This window comes from Bemisia tabaci, chromosome 6 (assembly GCF_918797505.1).
Source record: "Bemisia tabaci chromosome 6, PGI_BMITA_v3".
NCBI classification, from domain to species: domain Eukaryota; kingdom Metazoa; phylum Arthropoda; class Insecta; order Hemiptera; family Aleyrodidae; genus Bemisia; species Bemisia tabaci.
Window position 1 is genome coordinate 11,652,347 of NC_092798.1, and position 17,385 is coordinate 11,669,731.

A 17,385-nucleotide genomic window follows, 5' to 3' on the forward strand; every position below is an offset into this window, starting at 1 on the left:
TTAAGTTCATCGTATGATTTGCTTCAATTAAAAGAGCATTGTCTGCAAGTAATCCTCTTGTCATTTCAGGCCATTCAAGTATGGAACACCATCTGTGTCATTATTAATTTTCTTAATATATATATTTTTCCGACATACATATGTTACAGTAAAAACCCGAAATCCGTCAAAATTAGTTTTGACTAGTCAAAACTAGTTGTCACAAGCCCCATCGGCCAAAACTAGTTTTTACTAGTGAATTCTAAAATTAACCGCTGGTTTTAACGAAGTAGTCAAAACTAGTTGTAACTGAAAAGAAATTCATCATTGATTGTAGTCCAACGCAGCAATTGCGATAGCACTGATTACGACGTAAGTTGGCAACCGCGAGAGGCTGGGAACTGCGGCCGGCTATCATCAGGTGGCTCGCCTCTGTACGCCGTAATCTAGGTATGCACTGATTTGTTTACGAATCAGACACATCAATATTTTGGGCCAGTTCAGTTAAAGTACGACGTTCAAGTAGCAATACGGCGCTGTTATATTTGTAATTGTTTTACTTTTTTAAGTTGTGAATTAAAAGTTCATTATGAGTGGTGTTACGCATGTCAGGGAGTGCTTTTTGAAGAAGGTGAAGGAATGCTACAAAGGTAAAGACAACCATTTTAATGCTGATTCTGTAGGAACCCTAGGTTAATCCTAATTTTTTAACCGTCCACACCCACCTGAGCTGGTAAGCTTTTTGTTGTTTTTTATTTCTTAAGTATAAGAAATTTTGCCCACCGATGCATTTGTCCCACCAACCATAGAAAACGTAAAGTGATTCTTCAAGGTTCCTGGCGTGCAACATATTATGTTACAAATTTCAGTAGATTTTGAATTTGTAGCCAAAAAAAAGATGATAGCCCTGGCAAATAAGCCTAATGAATCATTCTACATCTACAAATTGGCAAAAGTCAAATAAATGAAAGCAGAATCCTGTTTTGAAAAAAATTTCGCATCTGATGCAGTTATCAGTTTCTGCATCCAATGCAAGGTTCTTTCTGGACAGGATTCCGCTTTCTAACATACGCGTGACACCCTTGATGATTCTTTTGAGAGTTTGTTTATGACTATTTCATTGGAGAATTTCTGGAGAATTTCTTGGAGAATTCTTGGAGAATTTCTGGAGAAAGCAGCAGCGTGGATGACACTACTACTTCCACTTGGCTTAAAGAAAAGTTGCCCAAGATAATCGAAGGCTATGAGTTAAAGAACATCTATAATGCCGATGAATTTGGTTTGTTTTACAACTTATTGCCGGACAGAACGTTTAGTCAAAAGAAAGGAAACTGCAAGGGGTTGAAACAGAGCAAAGACAGAATTACCAGTCTCGTTTGCTCCAATGGCGATGGCAATGATAAGCTGAAGATTTTAGTCATCAGAAAACAGCAGAACCCGAGGTGAAATAATTTCAAATTTAATTTTCTCTCCCCCCCCCTTCATTCTCTATTTTCTCTATTCTCAATCTTTCTTTACACCTAATTTTTAACTTTCATCAATTTCATCTTTCATCAATTTTATCTTTTCTTTGTGTCAGACACTCTTTTGTTTTCAACGATTCTGCATTCGTAGAAGTGGTCTGTTTTATTTTTTTTTCTTCTTAGTCACTAAGTTTACATTATTATACAACAAAAGTGTGCGGCAAGATCTATAAAGAAGGAAGCATCTCCACGTGCTGCGCCGAGGAAGAGCAATAGGAAGAAAGAAATGATACCTAAGGAAATGAAGTATTCAAGGTAAATTATAGTTTTCGAGAAACTTAATAGGTACGTTATATTCTTTGCCTTATTCCATTTGTCAACGACTGGAATTTCAGTTCTTTTTCCCACTTTGAATTAAGATTCTCTCTAGCCCCTTGATTTCCCTTCGTTCAACTATGATAAGAGTTGAATTGAAGCATTGAGTCTTTGACCTAGGTTTAATGTGTTAAGCTTATTTGCTCCAGTGCCTTCGTTTTGAGATGTTTTTTCATCCCACAGGAATGTTCATGACACAAATATTAACAGACGAACAACCATAAAAAACAAGTTTTATTTCTTCTTTTCGTTAGAGGAAGCGTAAACGCATGTTTCCACTGAACAACAACAATGAGCTAACCTCTAATCTGCCATCCGCGGTTCATATTTCCCGCCCTCCAAAGAACCGGGACGACTTTTTCGTATTTTCTTATGATCCGGCAAACTCTTCGCAACTCATCTCTGATCGGTCGGATTCTGACGACTGCTTTCAACAACAACAACGCCCAGTTTGCTCGACTGCGGTACTTTTGCTCGACCGATCATCAACCAAAATACGCTTTAACTCTCCAAAGAATGTTAATAAACAGTTGTCTATCAGACGTAAACAAGAACTACAGCTTCATATCATCGTAAAGCAGAGATATCCTTTAATGAATTTGTCAACTTACTCTATTGTCAGACTTATTAGAGTTTTACTTCAAAGTTTTAAAATCAAAGAAGACGAGAAAGTTGATCATCTAATCTTACGACTAACTCCTGAACGATTTCAAATTTTGAAGAATCATCTAGCACCAAACGCGGTAAAAGACTCGTCCTTTACTGAATGTGTTCAAAACCTCAAAGAACATTTCAGTCCTGCAACTAGTGTCATTGCCGAAACGTTCAAGTTTCATTCACATAAACAGATTCAAGGTGAAAAGCTTTCTGATTTCATCGCTGAATTGAAGAATGTGTCTCTCAAGTGTGACTTTGGTACTCATCGAGATCGCGGTCTCCGAGACAAGTTGGTCATAAGTCTGAATGACAGTCGAATCTCTAACTTTTGAGAAAGTATGCAAGATTGTGACTGATTTTGAGAGAGCGTAACAGACTGCCTCTAGAATCATGTCACATACTCATCCACAGCCATCATCCTCGAGTTGAGCATGTTTGTTAGCAAATATTGTTATTTTTTAAACTAGTATCTGAAAGTACCAAAGTTGAACTCTCCATTGTGACTTATGGCTGTTCTAGAGCTCACTGTTGCCAACTCGGACGAGGTTTGAAAATGCATGGTCCCAAGAAATGCCAAATGATCAGCGGAGATGGGCAGAAGAGTTACCCAAGGCTACAAAGATCCCCTACAGTAGACCCAATGGACCGTTACATTTTAGAAAATGGATGTGGATATGTTAAAAAGGTCACTTTTGACCAAAGAGAAACTTGGCACCAATGTGTCTCATGAGAATAATGCTGATGCCACATTTTTGCGTCCGGCCGTCGCCTCGTCTCCTTGGTTCAGTTTAGTTCGAGCTTAGACATGTAGGCCTCTCTCACGTATAGTCCCTCTTGTAATACTTATTAAAATCAAAGTTCGTTTCCGATAAATGGGATTAACTAATTTTATTCAAAAATCCGAAATTCAACAGGTTATGGGCCCAGGAGTGAATTAAAGTGCGCGGTTTTTTTTGGATAATCAATCATCTCTTTACACACAAAATTTTTTTGAAAATGGGCATCTTTGATTGGTTTAACGAGGAGAAAATCAACCTCACCAACGAGATGAGCGCACACGACATAACCTGCTATGTACTTATTGCTGTGCTAATACTAGTGCTGATACTTTATTTTGTGTACCACAAGTGCGAGAAACTAAATAAAACCGATCTTGCATTAAAAAATGAGATCGCGGAACTACGTGAAATAATACGCAACCGTTAACAATGTTGTAGCCAACTAAAAAACTTTTTCAAGCCTCTTGAGGCTAACGAACTCCTTCGTAGAAAACAAAATCAGGCTCGTATATCTAGCCAATCAAAACTTTTTTGAGTGCTTTTTTTCACTAACTACAAGATTTGAGCTGAGATTTATGCGACCTACTATGGTACAGTAGTTGTAGTGCTTATCCTATGATCCGCACATTCTACCTTCTATTCCCAGCCAGGTGACCTGAGTTTGATGTTCTCGGATAATGGTTAACAATGGCTGATGATAGGACTAGGTATAAGTGAGATTAATCGTTATGAACTACTTAAAGTACATATTGAAAAAAAAATTGCATTTTGGTCCATGCAAATGAACTGACAGAAAAGTCTGAATTATTGTCGGATATAATGAACTACAAGCACTTATTGTTACTGTACGTGGACAGTTACTTATCTGATAAAATATCTGAAAATCTATTTTGAAAATCCATGACTAGAGGCAGTACAGCTTTTCGTGATGCTTTCGTGTTCAACACTTTGAAGACGGATAGGTTTTGCAGCACTGGATTTTCATTACACACAGGAGCAAGTTGTAAAAATGCTGCCTCGTTTTTCAGGAACTCAACAAACTAAAAGACAATAAAGTATATGAGACAATTTCTTTATGATGAAGTTTTGGTGAGGTTCAACTAAGTAACATCAACAATAAGTATTTTTCCTTCAGAAAAATTTATCTTTTTCAGTGACGGATGAATTTCTGGTTTATGAGCATTAGCATTCTGCAACAATATTAGTACTTCCACTTTAGCACACTATGGCCTCAAGAAGTACAAGACAATGTGAATGGGCAACAGACAAAATTCTGTTTCAGTTTTCTGCAAAAGATCTAGAAATCTAATATCCTGTTTAGTTAAGGTCAACCATGTTGACATTAATTTAATCAAAAATTCTGTTGAGAACAAGATCCTTTCTTATGACTGAGATTTCCTGTTACTGAAGTGGTGACTTCCTTGTTATCTGTAGGTTTTATTTTTTATTCGTTAAGGCCCTTTATTGATCTTTACTGTGTATTTCTTACACTTTCACACTTCTACATACAGGCCGTTAGCCTGTCTGTTGTGTAAATGGATGAATGAATACATACATAATAAAAAGCAATATTTTGTTTGAGAAATAATTTGTTGAAAGATTCTCTTTGAACCTGCTAAAACAATGAAAGAATAATACTAGATTCACATAATTCTGAGAGGAAAGAAAAAGCTAAAGAGAAGCAAGGAAAATTCTAAAATTAAATTAAGAGGACATTTCTGAGCAAATCACTTCAGGAAAAGAGCTTCCAGCTAAGGTAGATGACCACTTCCTTCACTGCGTTTTGTATTGATTGAATATGTATTTTGGAATTCCACTTTCCATTTCAAACTGCCTTAGCTTGGATTCCCCTGAGAATGGTGCAGACCTAGCATTATTTTATGATAAGGCTACATATTCAGTGTTTTTTCCCTCCCTGTGTACAACCTTGAAAGCTGGAATTTTTAGCATGAATTAGGGCAAGATAATAATGAAGTGTACTTTGCTACGAAAATTGGATTCCTGTGGAAATAAAAATAACATTTCTCAGCAAACATTGACGCCTCAATCAGTGTTCTACCTTCCTCAAGCACCAAGCGTCAAATACGCCTGAAAATCAGGCTTTGGCATCTAACAATTGGGGTAGCTGAGCCATCGAAGCGCCTAAAAAGTTGACATACCACATCAATCTTTAACTCGCAATTCCATGCGTCATGATTCATATGCACAGTAAGTATGTGGTTTATGTAAACAACAGTTGGTCTCACTGATTTAAACTAAGCCTCTGTTAAAAAGATTCTCAGCAGGATCGTAAGATGAGGGAGCGCATGGACATGTGTCTAAATCTATTATATTCCACACAAATTATGGCTAAACATATTTAAAAAATCTTAAATATTAGAGTTCAAATATTTTATCTGCTATTTGATTCAAATTTAAACCTTCAGACCTCGAATTTTTGAACTTATTTCATCAAATGGTTGCAAATTTGAACTTCTTTCGTGAGACATGAAATATTTTGCGAGATATACTATAAAGAGTGAAATACTTAATTAGAGGCCAAAAAACTATATTCATCAAGCTACAACAAAAATTTACCTTCTCAGATATTGAGGAATGATTTGAATACACGCCGAGATCCCTCTCTATTTGATCATTTGCATCACTGCCGGCGTGCAGACCCAGAAGCACCACTAACCTTGACTTGTTTACAGTCCCAAGATCAGCGACTGCTTGCATGAAATTTTCGAAAATCCTCTTGCCAGAGACAATATCCTGAAAATAGTCAGGATTTTTTTAGAAGTAGCAGGGGTGAATCCGTATATTTTTGCAGCAAAAGCCGTGTAAAAAAAGAGAGAAACTTCAGGTTTTTCCAGTGATAAAAAAATTAAAATCTGAAACTTAATTTACACTTAATTAATTGACATTAATTGCTTACAGAAGTTAGGATATTCAATATCCATATGACAGCAAATTAAATCAACTTAAAATTTGCATTGTTCTTTAATTTATATCAAGCCCAGCAGCATTGCTGAATCAAAAACTACTGAAGAGAGAGAGCCCAGAATGATATATAATTACGGCTTTGTTTTGTCAAAAAAAACTTCTGAAATATGTATCCTGCCATGTAGCTCAAAGGGCTCATAAATGCCAAAAGTTGCACTCCTTGGATAGTGGGTAAAGGGTGGCAAATCTGGCCTTGAGGCTATTTTTAAAAAAGAAACAGGGTTTCCATAATTCACTCAATTTCCAATTCCCTGATTCCATATTTGTGAATTCCCCAACTTTTCTTGACCTTTGAACCAAACTTCCATTCACATTTTCTCTTTTTAATCATGCTGACTTCTGCAGAACACTCCTTGCAAAGTTTACTATAAACTTTTACTTTTATGATGAGTTTTCACACTTTCCCAGACTTTTCCAGGTTGCTGTATATTCCCTGATTTTCCGAGTTTTTCAGACCGCCAGAAACCCTGTATTACATTTATGTTTCTTTCTGCTCATCATTGAGAATAAATGGGAAAAATAGGACACTTCCCGGAAGCGAAATAAAAAATTTCTTGCAGAAAGACCACTAGATCAAGAAGACCAGTTTTTGAACAGTTTGAGCCCCTGCATCGCTCAACCTGTAAGATAATTGTTTTTTCCAAGATGATTTTCAGAGTTACAATCAATGATGTTTTTGGATCTAACTCCAAAATAATGCTTTTGATAAAAATGAGAGGATACACGGCTCACCTGAATGAGGAATGGAAATCCAGCTATAGGCACAGAGCCAGCAACTTTCATATCTTTCCCTAAAATTTGTTCTGCTGTCAGTGAGGAAACATCTTGCTTAGCATCGCTTAACTGCTGAAAGAGATCAGCTGGTGGAATCAAATCGTCCCAGAGTTCATTCAGTTTGGCATAAACATTTTCATCTACTTCAGTGCTTTGGCCATACGTTTCAGAAAAATTGGCGGTGTCAAGAATGATTGGACCTGAAACAATTAAAATGAGATTATGCTAAATGTCAACTGTAGGAAGAGAAAACAAATTAACGGCAAGAACGTTGCGTATTACTAGTGGAGTGCCACAAGTATTCAGTGATCTTCTATAATAGTTCTGATACGTTATGATAAGAATAAAAGCTAACTCTTGCTCATAATAATAGGTCACTAAACTTAATATTTTCTATTTAATATTCTGAAAATGCCACATGAGTAGGTTACATGGTAATTCATTGTGTATTTTTGGAGCCAAAATCCTGGACAAGCCTGCTTTGAAGGAATTTCAAGCGTGGCCGCATAGCAGAAAAATGATGGCAGCGTAGGACTGTGCCCGTCAAATTGCTATCTCTTCTCATTTTCTCACTTTCTACTTCGGTTAAAGTGCACAGTAGACGTTAATATGATACTTCTGCAGTATAAAAATACGGTCACATCAATCTCGGTTCTTCAACTCAACTGTTGGACGTTGCACTTTGAACAACACTGGGCAGGAAAGGAACACTGCTTAACTGAGAAATCTCCCAAAATGCAATGCACAATTTGATTCAAGTAGACTCCAATTTTCCTTGTTGGGAGGGAATTCAAATTTTTTACAACCAAAGCTGAACGAAAATGTTAAAGTCTTAGTTGATTTCAAGAATTTCTGTTGTGCAAATTCTGTTTCACGAGAAATTTTGAGAAGGACACATGTGTCAGAATGCTTACACTCATACCTTGTCTGATGGACCGTTAGAAAGAGGAACATTTGGTGGATTAACAAGAGGCTATAGGTAATCTCAATTTGGGAAAGAACCCTGCACAATCCTTATGGGGAACTCTCTCTACAATGGCTCTCTCTCTGATGAAACTTGGATATATTGCTCAGCTAGTCATTCTGATCAAAAGTTCTCATGGGCCGAAAGAGATCCCACGAGCGATTTTCGAGATATTCGCCGTTTTATGTGCGTAAATTGAGGTTTCTCTGGCAGAACCATTGTGCATCTAGCCTCAGGTATGGGGCTTTGCTCATCGTCGCTGAGCCGGGTAGTCTTGTCACCGTGAGCGTCGGAGTCCAAGCCTTGGGTATGGGAGGCGGGGAAGCGGAGAGCAGCCAGAGTGGACTGGAAGGGAAGGGCACAAGAGGCGCCGCACAATGGTCTGGCCAGCGAAACTTTAATTTATGCACATAGAACGGCGAATATCTCGAAAACCGCTCCTGGGATCTCTTTCGGTCCATGAGAACTTTTGATCAGAATGACTTGCTGAACAACATATCCAAGTTTCATTAGATTGTAGAGAGAGCCATTTCCCATAAAGATTGTGCAGGGTTCTTTTATGCCTCTACTTCAAAGATCTTAGGAGCTATTTGTAAACTGAACAATTCTCTCCTCAACTTAAAAGCTTTTAGGAAGTTAATTTTTGAAAAAATCAACTCTAAGATAAAAATAGAAAAGAAAATTCTTCGACTCAATTTCAGAGTGACAAGGCAGCAAAGAACTTACCAGCTATCAACTGCGCAACTGTCCTGTCAAGACTGCAAAATTCCGATTCCAGAAGAATTCTGCCGACTAGGGATGCACAGGAACCAACACGCTCAATGGTCGTTTTCACATCCTTCCACACAACACTCAGATCTCGTGGGCGGTGGTCAATGATTTCGACCACTGAAGAGGCAAGATTAGCATCTTTGTGCGGCAGAACATGATGATCCACCAAGACTAACTCCAGTTTCTTCTCGGAGCTGAGTTTCGCTAAATCGAGACTGTCTCTGAAAAAAAACAATCAGTTGTGAGATATTTCTGTTGGCCTGAATACCCTTCCAATTTTGACCTAAACAAGCTGCAGCATTAATTATTTGGTTAAGTATAAATTTAACGTTCCTTGGAAAAAGGGCCCTTAGCCCATGCAGCGCAAATGCAAAATGTACATTTTTAGATATAGATTTAGGAAATGGCAAAGTTTAGTATTTAATCAACATTTATAGAAAAATTAGTGGCGGCTTCCCCATAGATGAAACAGCAAATTGTACCTTCCGCAGAAGTAAGCTTTTCACAGAGAGTGTTTTTGAAAAATATGTTAGTGCATAGTTCCTTTTAATACTATGGTGGATGTGCAGTTTTTAAGAGCTCTTATGTAAATAAATTCAGCGCCGGGGCGGGAGGTTTGCTGGTAAAGAAAGTTCAAGATTGAGATATGTAGACAAATCTGGCAGAAAAATCTATCTATGAATTTGAAAGTTTCGAAAAATTTGCTCATAGTCCATTTTATATAATGTATACAATGGTAGCTATGCAGTCAGTGTTCCAACCCCACGAGCGCCATGTCGCCAAATGCTCCTAAAAAATCGGCCATGGCCCCTAAAAAATGAAGACCCTGCGCCAAACGTGGCCCCTAAAAAATTGTCGCAATCCTAAATTACGGTTTGATGATTTCAAGATTTTTGTCAGTCAGCCTGGACTGAACGCGCATAGCAAGCAGTTGCGCGCGGAACTTCGTCGCGGCAGCGGCTCAGCAGATCGAGAATCGTACTACTTATCGTACATACTATAGAATCGTTCTACTACTTTTCATAATAGGAAGTCAGAAAAAGTATTATTTAATTGAACAAACTTTAAGTAAACTAAAAGCTCCTTGTTTTAAATCGGAATATCATTCCTTTGGCCTTTCCCTTTCCCAAGTAATGGCTGCGAGTTGCAACTTGTAAGTCCTGTAACTGTATATCTTGCGTATAACTTTTCACTAAATGCGCCGTGATATATAGGCAAAAATTCAATTTGGCCCCTAAAAAATCTTCAATGGCCCCTAAAAATTGAACTTGATGGGCCAAACGGCTCCTAAAACTTGGAGGTGAAGTTGGAACACTGTATGCAGTTATTCGAAAGTTCTTTTGTAGGAAGATGAAGCAGAGGGGAGGAAAGAGGGCGTTAGACCCTTGATACGTTAATAAACACAGGCTATCCTTTTCATCCGTTCCTCAACAGCTGAGCCAGGATGATTGTTAGGAGAATGATTTTCTTTAGAAATAATAACGAGAGGAACTTGAGAACTTACCGGAAAACTAACTTTTTCAGAGGTATATTATTGAGCTTCAAAAAGTAGCAGACTTCTGTTTTTATCGGGAGGTCTTTTTCTTGAATGTTCAGGACAGGAATGACAGATACTTTGCAACTCTCCGAGGTGGATTCAGTCATGTGCAAATAGAATGAATAAACTAAGGCACACACAACTGAGTCCAAATCGCATGATGTGTTTCCTAAGACTACTTTTACCGCGTTGAAATCATTTATGTGTTGCTGAAAAAATTTTGGAAGGAAGATTCATTAGATTTCAGTCAAATTTTTGAATTTAGTTCTGAGTTAATCAAATTTATAACAAGCAGCTGAAAGGTGTATGAATTCTTGCAGAGATGATTATTAAAACTTTCCATTTGAAAAAATAACAGAATTGAACCTATGATACTGGGCGCATAGATGAAAATTATGCCAAAATACATGTGAGGTAAATCTTGAGATAACAGATAATTTGAGAAAAAGATTGTTCCTTTTTCCTGACTCATTACTTTAAGAAAATTAAGTAAGATAGGAAATTTCGCTATGAGGAAAAAATACCATAATGCAAGAAGTGGTCAATGTTTAATAATTTCTTACACTCTGAAAGTCATGATGAATTTTGAGTCACCTTCAATGCAGACTTTCATTTTTGCCATAGCTTTAGTTCACAACAAACCCATTACATAAATTTTCCTTAACAGTTAAAAGATTAGTTGAATCCTGCTTAGTTCTGCAGAAATGATAGTTGTGTAGTCTATCAACAAATTGAGAAACTACCTCAAAATGGATGGATATTTGAAGGGTTTCTTGGATCGAGGAGTTAGGTAACAATTTTTTGAGACTTGCGGTACAAATAATTTCAAATAAAAGTTGTGTTTGAGGGTATATTGTGGAAAAATTGAAAACTTAGGCTCATTTTCTGCCGGGACATTAAAATAAAAGGTTCATCTGTGCCATGAACTATCATTGCTCTTTCAACTAGAGGCACATTTTCCTCAATATTACAAGAAAATCACAAAAGTTCTTCATTTCCAAAGGCCCTTAATTTACCAAACCATTAGCTTTGAAATGCAATCAAACTCCTGTTCTTACCAGATGATAGTGATATTTGTAGATAAATTCAAGGAATTGTTTAGTCATTATGCAGATCACAGGACAGGAATCGTTTGTTGCAATGAATTTGATTACAGGCTATTCATACTGATTCAGACGATTTTGATAGTAGTATTTACCTGAAAAATAAAAAACAGAGAAAATGTCATGAGTGGAACTATAATAAACAGAGTTATAGCCTGTCATAAATCGATTAGACTCATTAAACATAAGAACTTTCTGTAGTAAGAAACACTTGCACGCTCTTTACCACCATGGCGCAAAGGGCGCGAATCAGAAACAAGGTTCTGTGTTTGTTTAGATTTGAACCAGGGTTTTGATATTGTTTCGAATGATGTGGCTACTAAATCAGTCTATGGGCACCGCAATGGACCTAGTTCTAGGTTGGCGGGCCCATGCTGAACTCAGATTTTGCAAGTTCAGCCTTTCGATTTACTGGTTAAATGTAATTGCTCGGCTATATGGATAGTGAACGGTGCTAGACTTTGACCAGGCTTTCCTTTTGGCGAGAGAGTTTTCCAATTGAACATGTGGCCCCTGTAGAGCTTTAGTGCAAAAGTTTTACAGCGAGATTCATGCTTGCTTACCCAAGTTGAGAGTGATCTGCGGCCAAGGTTCCTTTGTAGATCCTACGTCCCATTTTGTACAATTTTGATGAAAAACTTCAAGATGTAACCCGTTCGGTGTTTCACAACCAGTAAGCCGTGACCGTGAATCCGCAATCCGCAGAAGAAAATAAAAACATACAATTGGCCCATGTGACATGTCATGCGGTCGAGGTTTTGTCAAGGTTTGTTTACTTTACTTTGTCAATTGATCAGACTTGGCATCACTGCATGGAATGGACCGTTGACTGACTTCCATCAATCATCAAATTTACCGGAACCGGGATAAAATATTTTGTGGTTATGTTGCTCCGCTGAAAGTATACGTGTAAATTCTACAGTATTTTTATTAATCTCTCGGTCACCTGAAGTTTGAAAAAAATCAGGTAAGCTCTTTGTGACGAAATTCAAGAAGGATAAAACTCGCAAGTGTGCAGTGCACAGGAATTCAAGCGCATTCAAAATCGCTATTTTATTCGGGACCGCATGGCACTCACGTTGCTCCGAGTGTGCCTATTTCAAAGCATTTTGCAAACCCTATTATTTCTGCACTATTACCTCTTTATTTCATGCCTCACGCTCCAGCTGAACATATGTCTACAGATTTATTACACTGGTCAATTATATATTCTGATTTAGGGGCTCACATGGTGGTGAAAGAACTCACCCGCTCATGTAAACAAGAGCAGGAGCTGCAGAAGGTCTTCAGGAAAATTCATTATGCTGTCAAGGTTCCCTCATCAGTAAGAACCTGCAATTGTTTGTAGCTGATTGTTAGTTTTCAGCCAGAGACCAGAATGTACCAATTAATGAGCGTGTTTGTAATCCAGCAAGAGCTCCTAGTTGAGGAAGCAGAATTGGGAGAAATCTATTGCTCGACAGTAGTGTTTGAGAACTTTAGTTAGAGCGGAGGCATCGTATGTTGAGACAAAAGTCAAGTACTATTTAGGGCACCACTCATCAGTAGTGCCATCTGACTGCATGTATTAACCTGTTGAGTGATGCTGATTTTGAGGTAATTGGAGATTGACATTGGTCTCAAAATACGATGCTTCCGCTCTCATGTTGTATCTTCTCTGTAATTTAACACAATTAAATATCGAATATTTCTGACACGTGGAAAGGAAATTCATTGGAGCGCTCTTGATAGTTCCAATTGAAATGTAAACCAATTTTAAACATGAAGCATGCCAAGTGCTTTTTGTACCATTGCCGAGGAAAATATTTTCCCGTAAGGTTTACAAGCGTTGCGTAAATAGCGCAAAGTCAATGAATGCTGTTTTTGTAATTTCATGGCAGTGTATTTGAGGTTTATTATTGTGGAGGATTGTATGTAACAGCATTTCTTACCATGACTCTTGGAAACCAGATCCCTCTTAGTGCATATGCCCCACAGTGGAGGTTAAGTTCCATTTGCTGTCGTTAGTGATACTTTTATCAAAATGGCAGTGAAGTCAAATACTTAAATACAGCCTATCATTCTCACAAAGGAAGTACATTCATGACAGCTCCAGTACTAGCGGAAGCCTTAGATTAAGGTGAAATCTCAACCCATATGTAGTATTTCTATTGTTCTGACTTGATAATTAGAGCTCGCTTATGGAATATTTAGTTGTTGTGTGACGAGACAATGTGAAATTGTTGCATGGTAGAACAATCAGAAAGAAAAAATTAGAAGGTATTGAGCATTGCTAGTTGTTTATTTTGTGTAATAGTGAGCAATCTAATATCATTCTCCCAAGTTCTAACGAGAACTCCTAGGAGATAAGCAACACAATTTCTAATACCTCTTTTTCCTTTTTTCTTTTTCCAGTCACAATGGTGCGGATGAGTGTGCTGGCTGATGCCCTAAAATGTATTAACAACGCAGAGAAAAGAGGCAAACGTCAGGTGTTGATCCGACCCTGCTCGAAAGTCATCATCAAATTTTTAACAGTCATGATGAGGCATGGTAAGCAGAAGCCAAATTTTTACTCCCTTGAAACATCCCATCTAGTCATTATCGTCCTCTCATCTCCATGATCAAACTAAGACTCAATTTGAAAAGCATCCAAATAGCAGCCTTGACTGTTGACTTAAAGTTGTGTCAACTTTTGCACTTGAAGTTAGTGAACTTTTGGGATTAAAGGTATTTCCTCCTTAGGAGACTAAACTGCCACTGCTGATACGGTTGTGCTGAGGAAATTTGTCAAGGAAGAATCAGACACAGTCCAAGTTCCTCTGACAAATCACGAATTTTCGGGAAAATCGATTTTCTTTTAACTTTTCGGTAAAATTTGTTCACAATTTGATCGAAAGTGTCCGAAAATTTCAAGGAAATATATTCATGATTTTCATCAAAAATAAATATTTTCTGTGAAGAAATGTGGCATCATTTGTATGTTCATGCTGCGTGCTTCCGCAGCTTAGTAAAATATACAAAGAAGAATTTATCATATGTATATTGCTATCGCAAGGTCAAATTGAAAAAACCCACTTTGCCATATCCATATTATCCGAATTTTTAAGGAATTTTCCTCTAATCCATATACTTGCCCCCTTTTTTGCATTCAAAGAATTCAGTGAAAATTTAATTTTCTGCACCTTAAAAGGTAGTTTTAAAATTAATCCTACAGACATCACAGAATCTCAATTTTCATGGGATGCTCAATTTTTGTGATTAGTACTTCCGTATTCTCAAGGTAGACATGATTCTTGGCACTAATTTCTTCCACTACCAAGTGTTCTTATGAAGGTTGTAAGTATTAGAAAAAGCCAGAAGTAGAGGAAGGTGCATCCTACATACAAAAAAAGTATAACTTTAAAAAAGATTTCATCAATAAAATGAAAGAAATAATTAACTTTTTAGATAGGTGCAGATCTTGCTAAGAGTCAATCTGGAAATGGTGTTTTTTTGTCAAAATTCACCAAGATGTCCATTATTATATTTTGGAGAGAATGACATTTTGTTGGTGTTCAATATTTAGACAGTACCTTCGAGTAAAAAATTTTTTACCACAATCTGAAAGGGGGGAAGGTCTAGTATTTAAGCTCTGCTGGAAAATTTTTTGCTGCCTAACTCAAATGACTTCCGAAACTGAACAGTAACAATGGCCACGATAAAAGCATTATTACATTTCTGAATTAGGTAAGTTTAAAATTCCACTTTGAGCTTTTTGTCCTTAGCATTCAAAGTGTGTGTCACTAATCTGTTTTCCCTTCATGATTTTCTAGGATATATCGGAGAATTCGAGATTGTAGATGACCACCGAGCAGGCAAAGTAGTTGTAAATTTAACTGGCAGAATTAACAAATGCGGAGTAATATCACCTAGGTTCGATATGCCAGTGAACAAATTTGAAAATTGGACAAACTCTCTGCTACCATCAAGACAGTTTGGGTTGGTATTTTTGATGAATCTTATTTTTTTGTGGCAAATGTCTGGAGGCTTACTTTGGTCAAAAGATCTTGTGTTTGTTTTCGGGGCCAGGCAACCTGCGGGCTGATGGTTGAAATTGATAGACAAAGTAATAGAAAAAAAGACATAGGGAGTATAGAACGATCCTATTGGTTGAAATCGGTGGTTCTTATAGACTAGGGGGGTAAATGATGGACTAACTATAAGGTCTCTAGTGGGTTGCTGTTAGTTAGTCTATTATCTACCTCCTTTGTCCATGGCAACCACCCACTTCCAACAATAGGAGCCCTCCCTATCCCTTTTCTCTTATTTGTCTGTAGCTTTGTCTATCAGTTTCTACAATCAGACTGCTGATTATGATGGCCTCAAGCAAGGTTCATCTTTAACAAGATCTGGAGAAGGAACTGAGGGATTTAAACTCAAGATTAGTCCCCTAAGCTTACTCAAAGCAATCTATTTTAAAAATTACAAATGTGCTACAATTTTTTGCATTTTTTATCCGCTGTGTTCTTGTAGTGTCAAATGTCATATTGATTAGCGAGGTGCCCTACGGCAAAACTTGTACGTCAGTTTCAAAAATTTGTCTTTACTTCATTCTTTTTTCTCTCTCACTGTTTCCCTGCTCCCTGATCCTCCTGATAGTATACACAGTGTATTTTATCAATAGAAGTAGAGAACCTGTTTTAGTGATAATTTCATGTACACTAGAATATTATCAACTTTTCCGAAAAGCATGATACCCTCAGCATTGAGAGGTTTATTATTCACTGTTTTAATTTGATCTCCTCATAAAAAAATAGTTTTTATATTTTTTAGATACTTAGTGCTAACTACCAGTGGAGGAATTATGGATCACGAAGAAGCGAGGCGGAAACATCTGGGAGGCAAAATCCTCGGATTCTTCTTCTAACCTAATTTTAAGACCAATGACTTCTCAATAGCCTTTTTTAATAAACTCCTTGTTTCCAACCTCGGAATTCTCATTCTTTCCCCCTATCCTATCGTTTTTTATCGTCAGGTAATTCTTTTAAGGGACATCTAAATCTTAACCTCTTCTGTCAGGATGCGTTATTGAAGAAAACAGACAGTATCGAAGGTTTGATGAGTGTATTGGAATTTAATTGAACGTATTTCTGCCAAACGGAACTACGTGCATTAAGTCATGAGCCCTGAGACCCCTAAGAATGCATGCACAACAGGGCTCACGTAATAATGCACATAGTTCCGTTTGGCAGAAATACGTCCAATTAACGCTTCCTGTAATCACCGAGGCATCTTGATGAAAGCATTAATCAAAGGCAGCACACGTTATTCTCTCTCGACATTGCTCATAAGGGCAGCGGTGAATGATTAGACCAGACAACCTCCTACCTCTGTTCTTCATACTGCATATTTTCTGTCACTTATAAGTCCAAGAAGATTAAGCAACCATGTAAATTCGTGAGATGGTTCTGTTTCCTTCACCTAATGACATTATGAAGTCTTGGTTGATTTTTTCCCCTCTCTTTTCTCTCCGAAAATTCTGACTGAGGAATTATCAATCTCTCAAGGAGGTGATACAAGGGTTTTCTCTATTTTTTCGATTTGATATCTGCTGTCCTCAGGAAGGAAGTCATGATCCCATTCCAGGCTCTGAATTTTGATGGTTGAACTTGGAAAGCCAATGTTGCAGACTCATTCAACAAACTTTTAATTGAGGAACATAAGGTTGAGATTTCTCTTCCCTGTTTGAAGGGGTTTCCCTTTAACCATTTTCAGCAGTAAAAGTGGTTCGTTTTCTTTAAAGAAAATACAGGAAATTTTTAAGCTCTAAGATAGAGCTAGCTTTGTAGCTTAGAAGCTAAGTTACAAAAGGAAATGAGGAAAAGACTGAAAGTGCTGTTCACAATGGACCACTAGACAAGGTACGAATTTCAGCACTCTAATACATGTTTCTTAACCAAAATTTCACGTAAAACACGATACGCACAACGAAAATTACCGAAATTAACTCCTTACGAAGATATTTGATGATTCTTGA

The 17,385-nt window shown here is 37.4% G+C and overlaps 2 protein-coding genes across 2 annotated transcripts; one reads left to right on the forward strand and one right to left on the reverse strand.

The window, feature by feature from the left end:
- Positions 1–120: 120 nt before the first annotated feature.
- Positions 121–12,135, reverse strand: pn (exopolyphosphatase prune). Its single transcript, XM_019053827.2, has 7 exons — positions 11,951–12,135; positions 11,343–11,482; positions 10,252–10,493; positions 8,703–8,968; positions 6,971–7,212; positions 5,831–6,007; positions 121–4,293 (listed from the first exon to the last, which is right to left on the reverse strand). The coding sequence occupies exons 2-7, from the start codon at positions 11,388–11,390 to the stop codon at positions 4,111–4,113; spliced, it is 1,158 nt and encodes a 385-aa protein (XP_018909372.2). The 5' UTR covers positions 11,391–11,482; positions 11,951–12,135; the 3' UTR covers positions 121–4,110.
- A 71-nt stretch (positions 12,136–12,206) lies between these two features.
- LOC109038679 (small ribosomal subunit protein uS8A) lies at positions 12,207–16,334 on the forward strand. Its single transcript, XM_019053831.2, has 4 exons — positions 12,207–12,354; positions 13,782–13,919; positions 15,182–15,347; positions 16,182–16,334. Exons 2-4 carry the CDS (start codon positions 13,787–13,789, stop codon positions 16,273–16,275), a joined length of 393 nt encoding a protein of 130 aa, XP_018909376.1. The 5' UTR covers positions 12,207–12,354; positions 13,782–13,786; the 3' UTR covers positions 16,276–16,334.
- The last annotated feature ends 1,051 nt before the right edge of the window (positions 16,335–17,385 follow it).

Bases quoted from the DNA above. Each gene is read 5' to 3' on its own strand.
- pn (XM_019053827.2), bottom strand. From the start codon at position 11,390: ATGACTAAACAATTCCTTGAATTTATCTACAAATATCACTATCATCTG. The intron at 7,213-8,702 runs GTAAGTTCTTTG...TAATTGTTTCAG, and splicing joins AGTTGCGCAGTTGATAGCTG to GTCCAATCATTCTTGACACC. The intron at 4,294-5,830 runs GTAAATTTTTGT...ATTGTCTTTTAG, and splicing joins ATTCCTCAATATCTGAGAAG to TTTGTTGAGTTCCTGAAAAA.
- LOC109038679 (XM_019053831.2), top strand. From the start codon at position 13,787: ATGGTGCGGATGAGTGTGCTGGCTGATGCCCTAAAATGTATTAACAAC. The intron at 13,920-15,181 runs GTAAGCAGAAGC...ATGATTTTCTAG, and splicing joins AACAGTCATGATGAGGCATG to GATATATCGGAGAATTCGAG. The intron at 15,348-16,181 runs GTTGGTATTTTT...TATATTTTTTAG, and splicing joins CTACCATCAAGACAGTTTGG to ATACTTAGTGCTAACTACCA.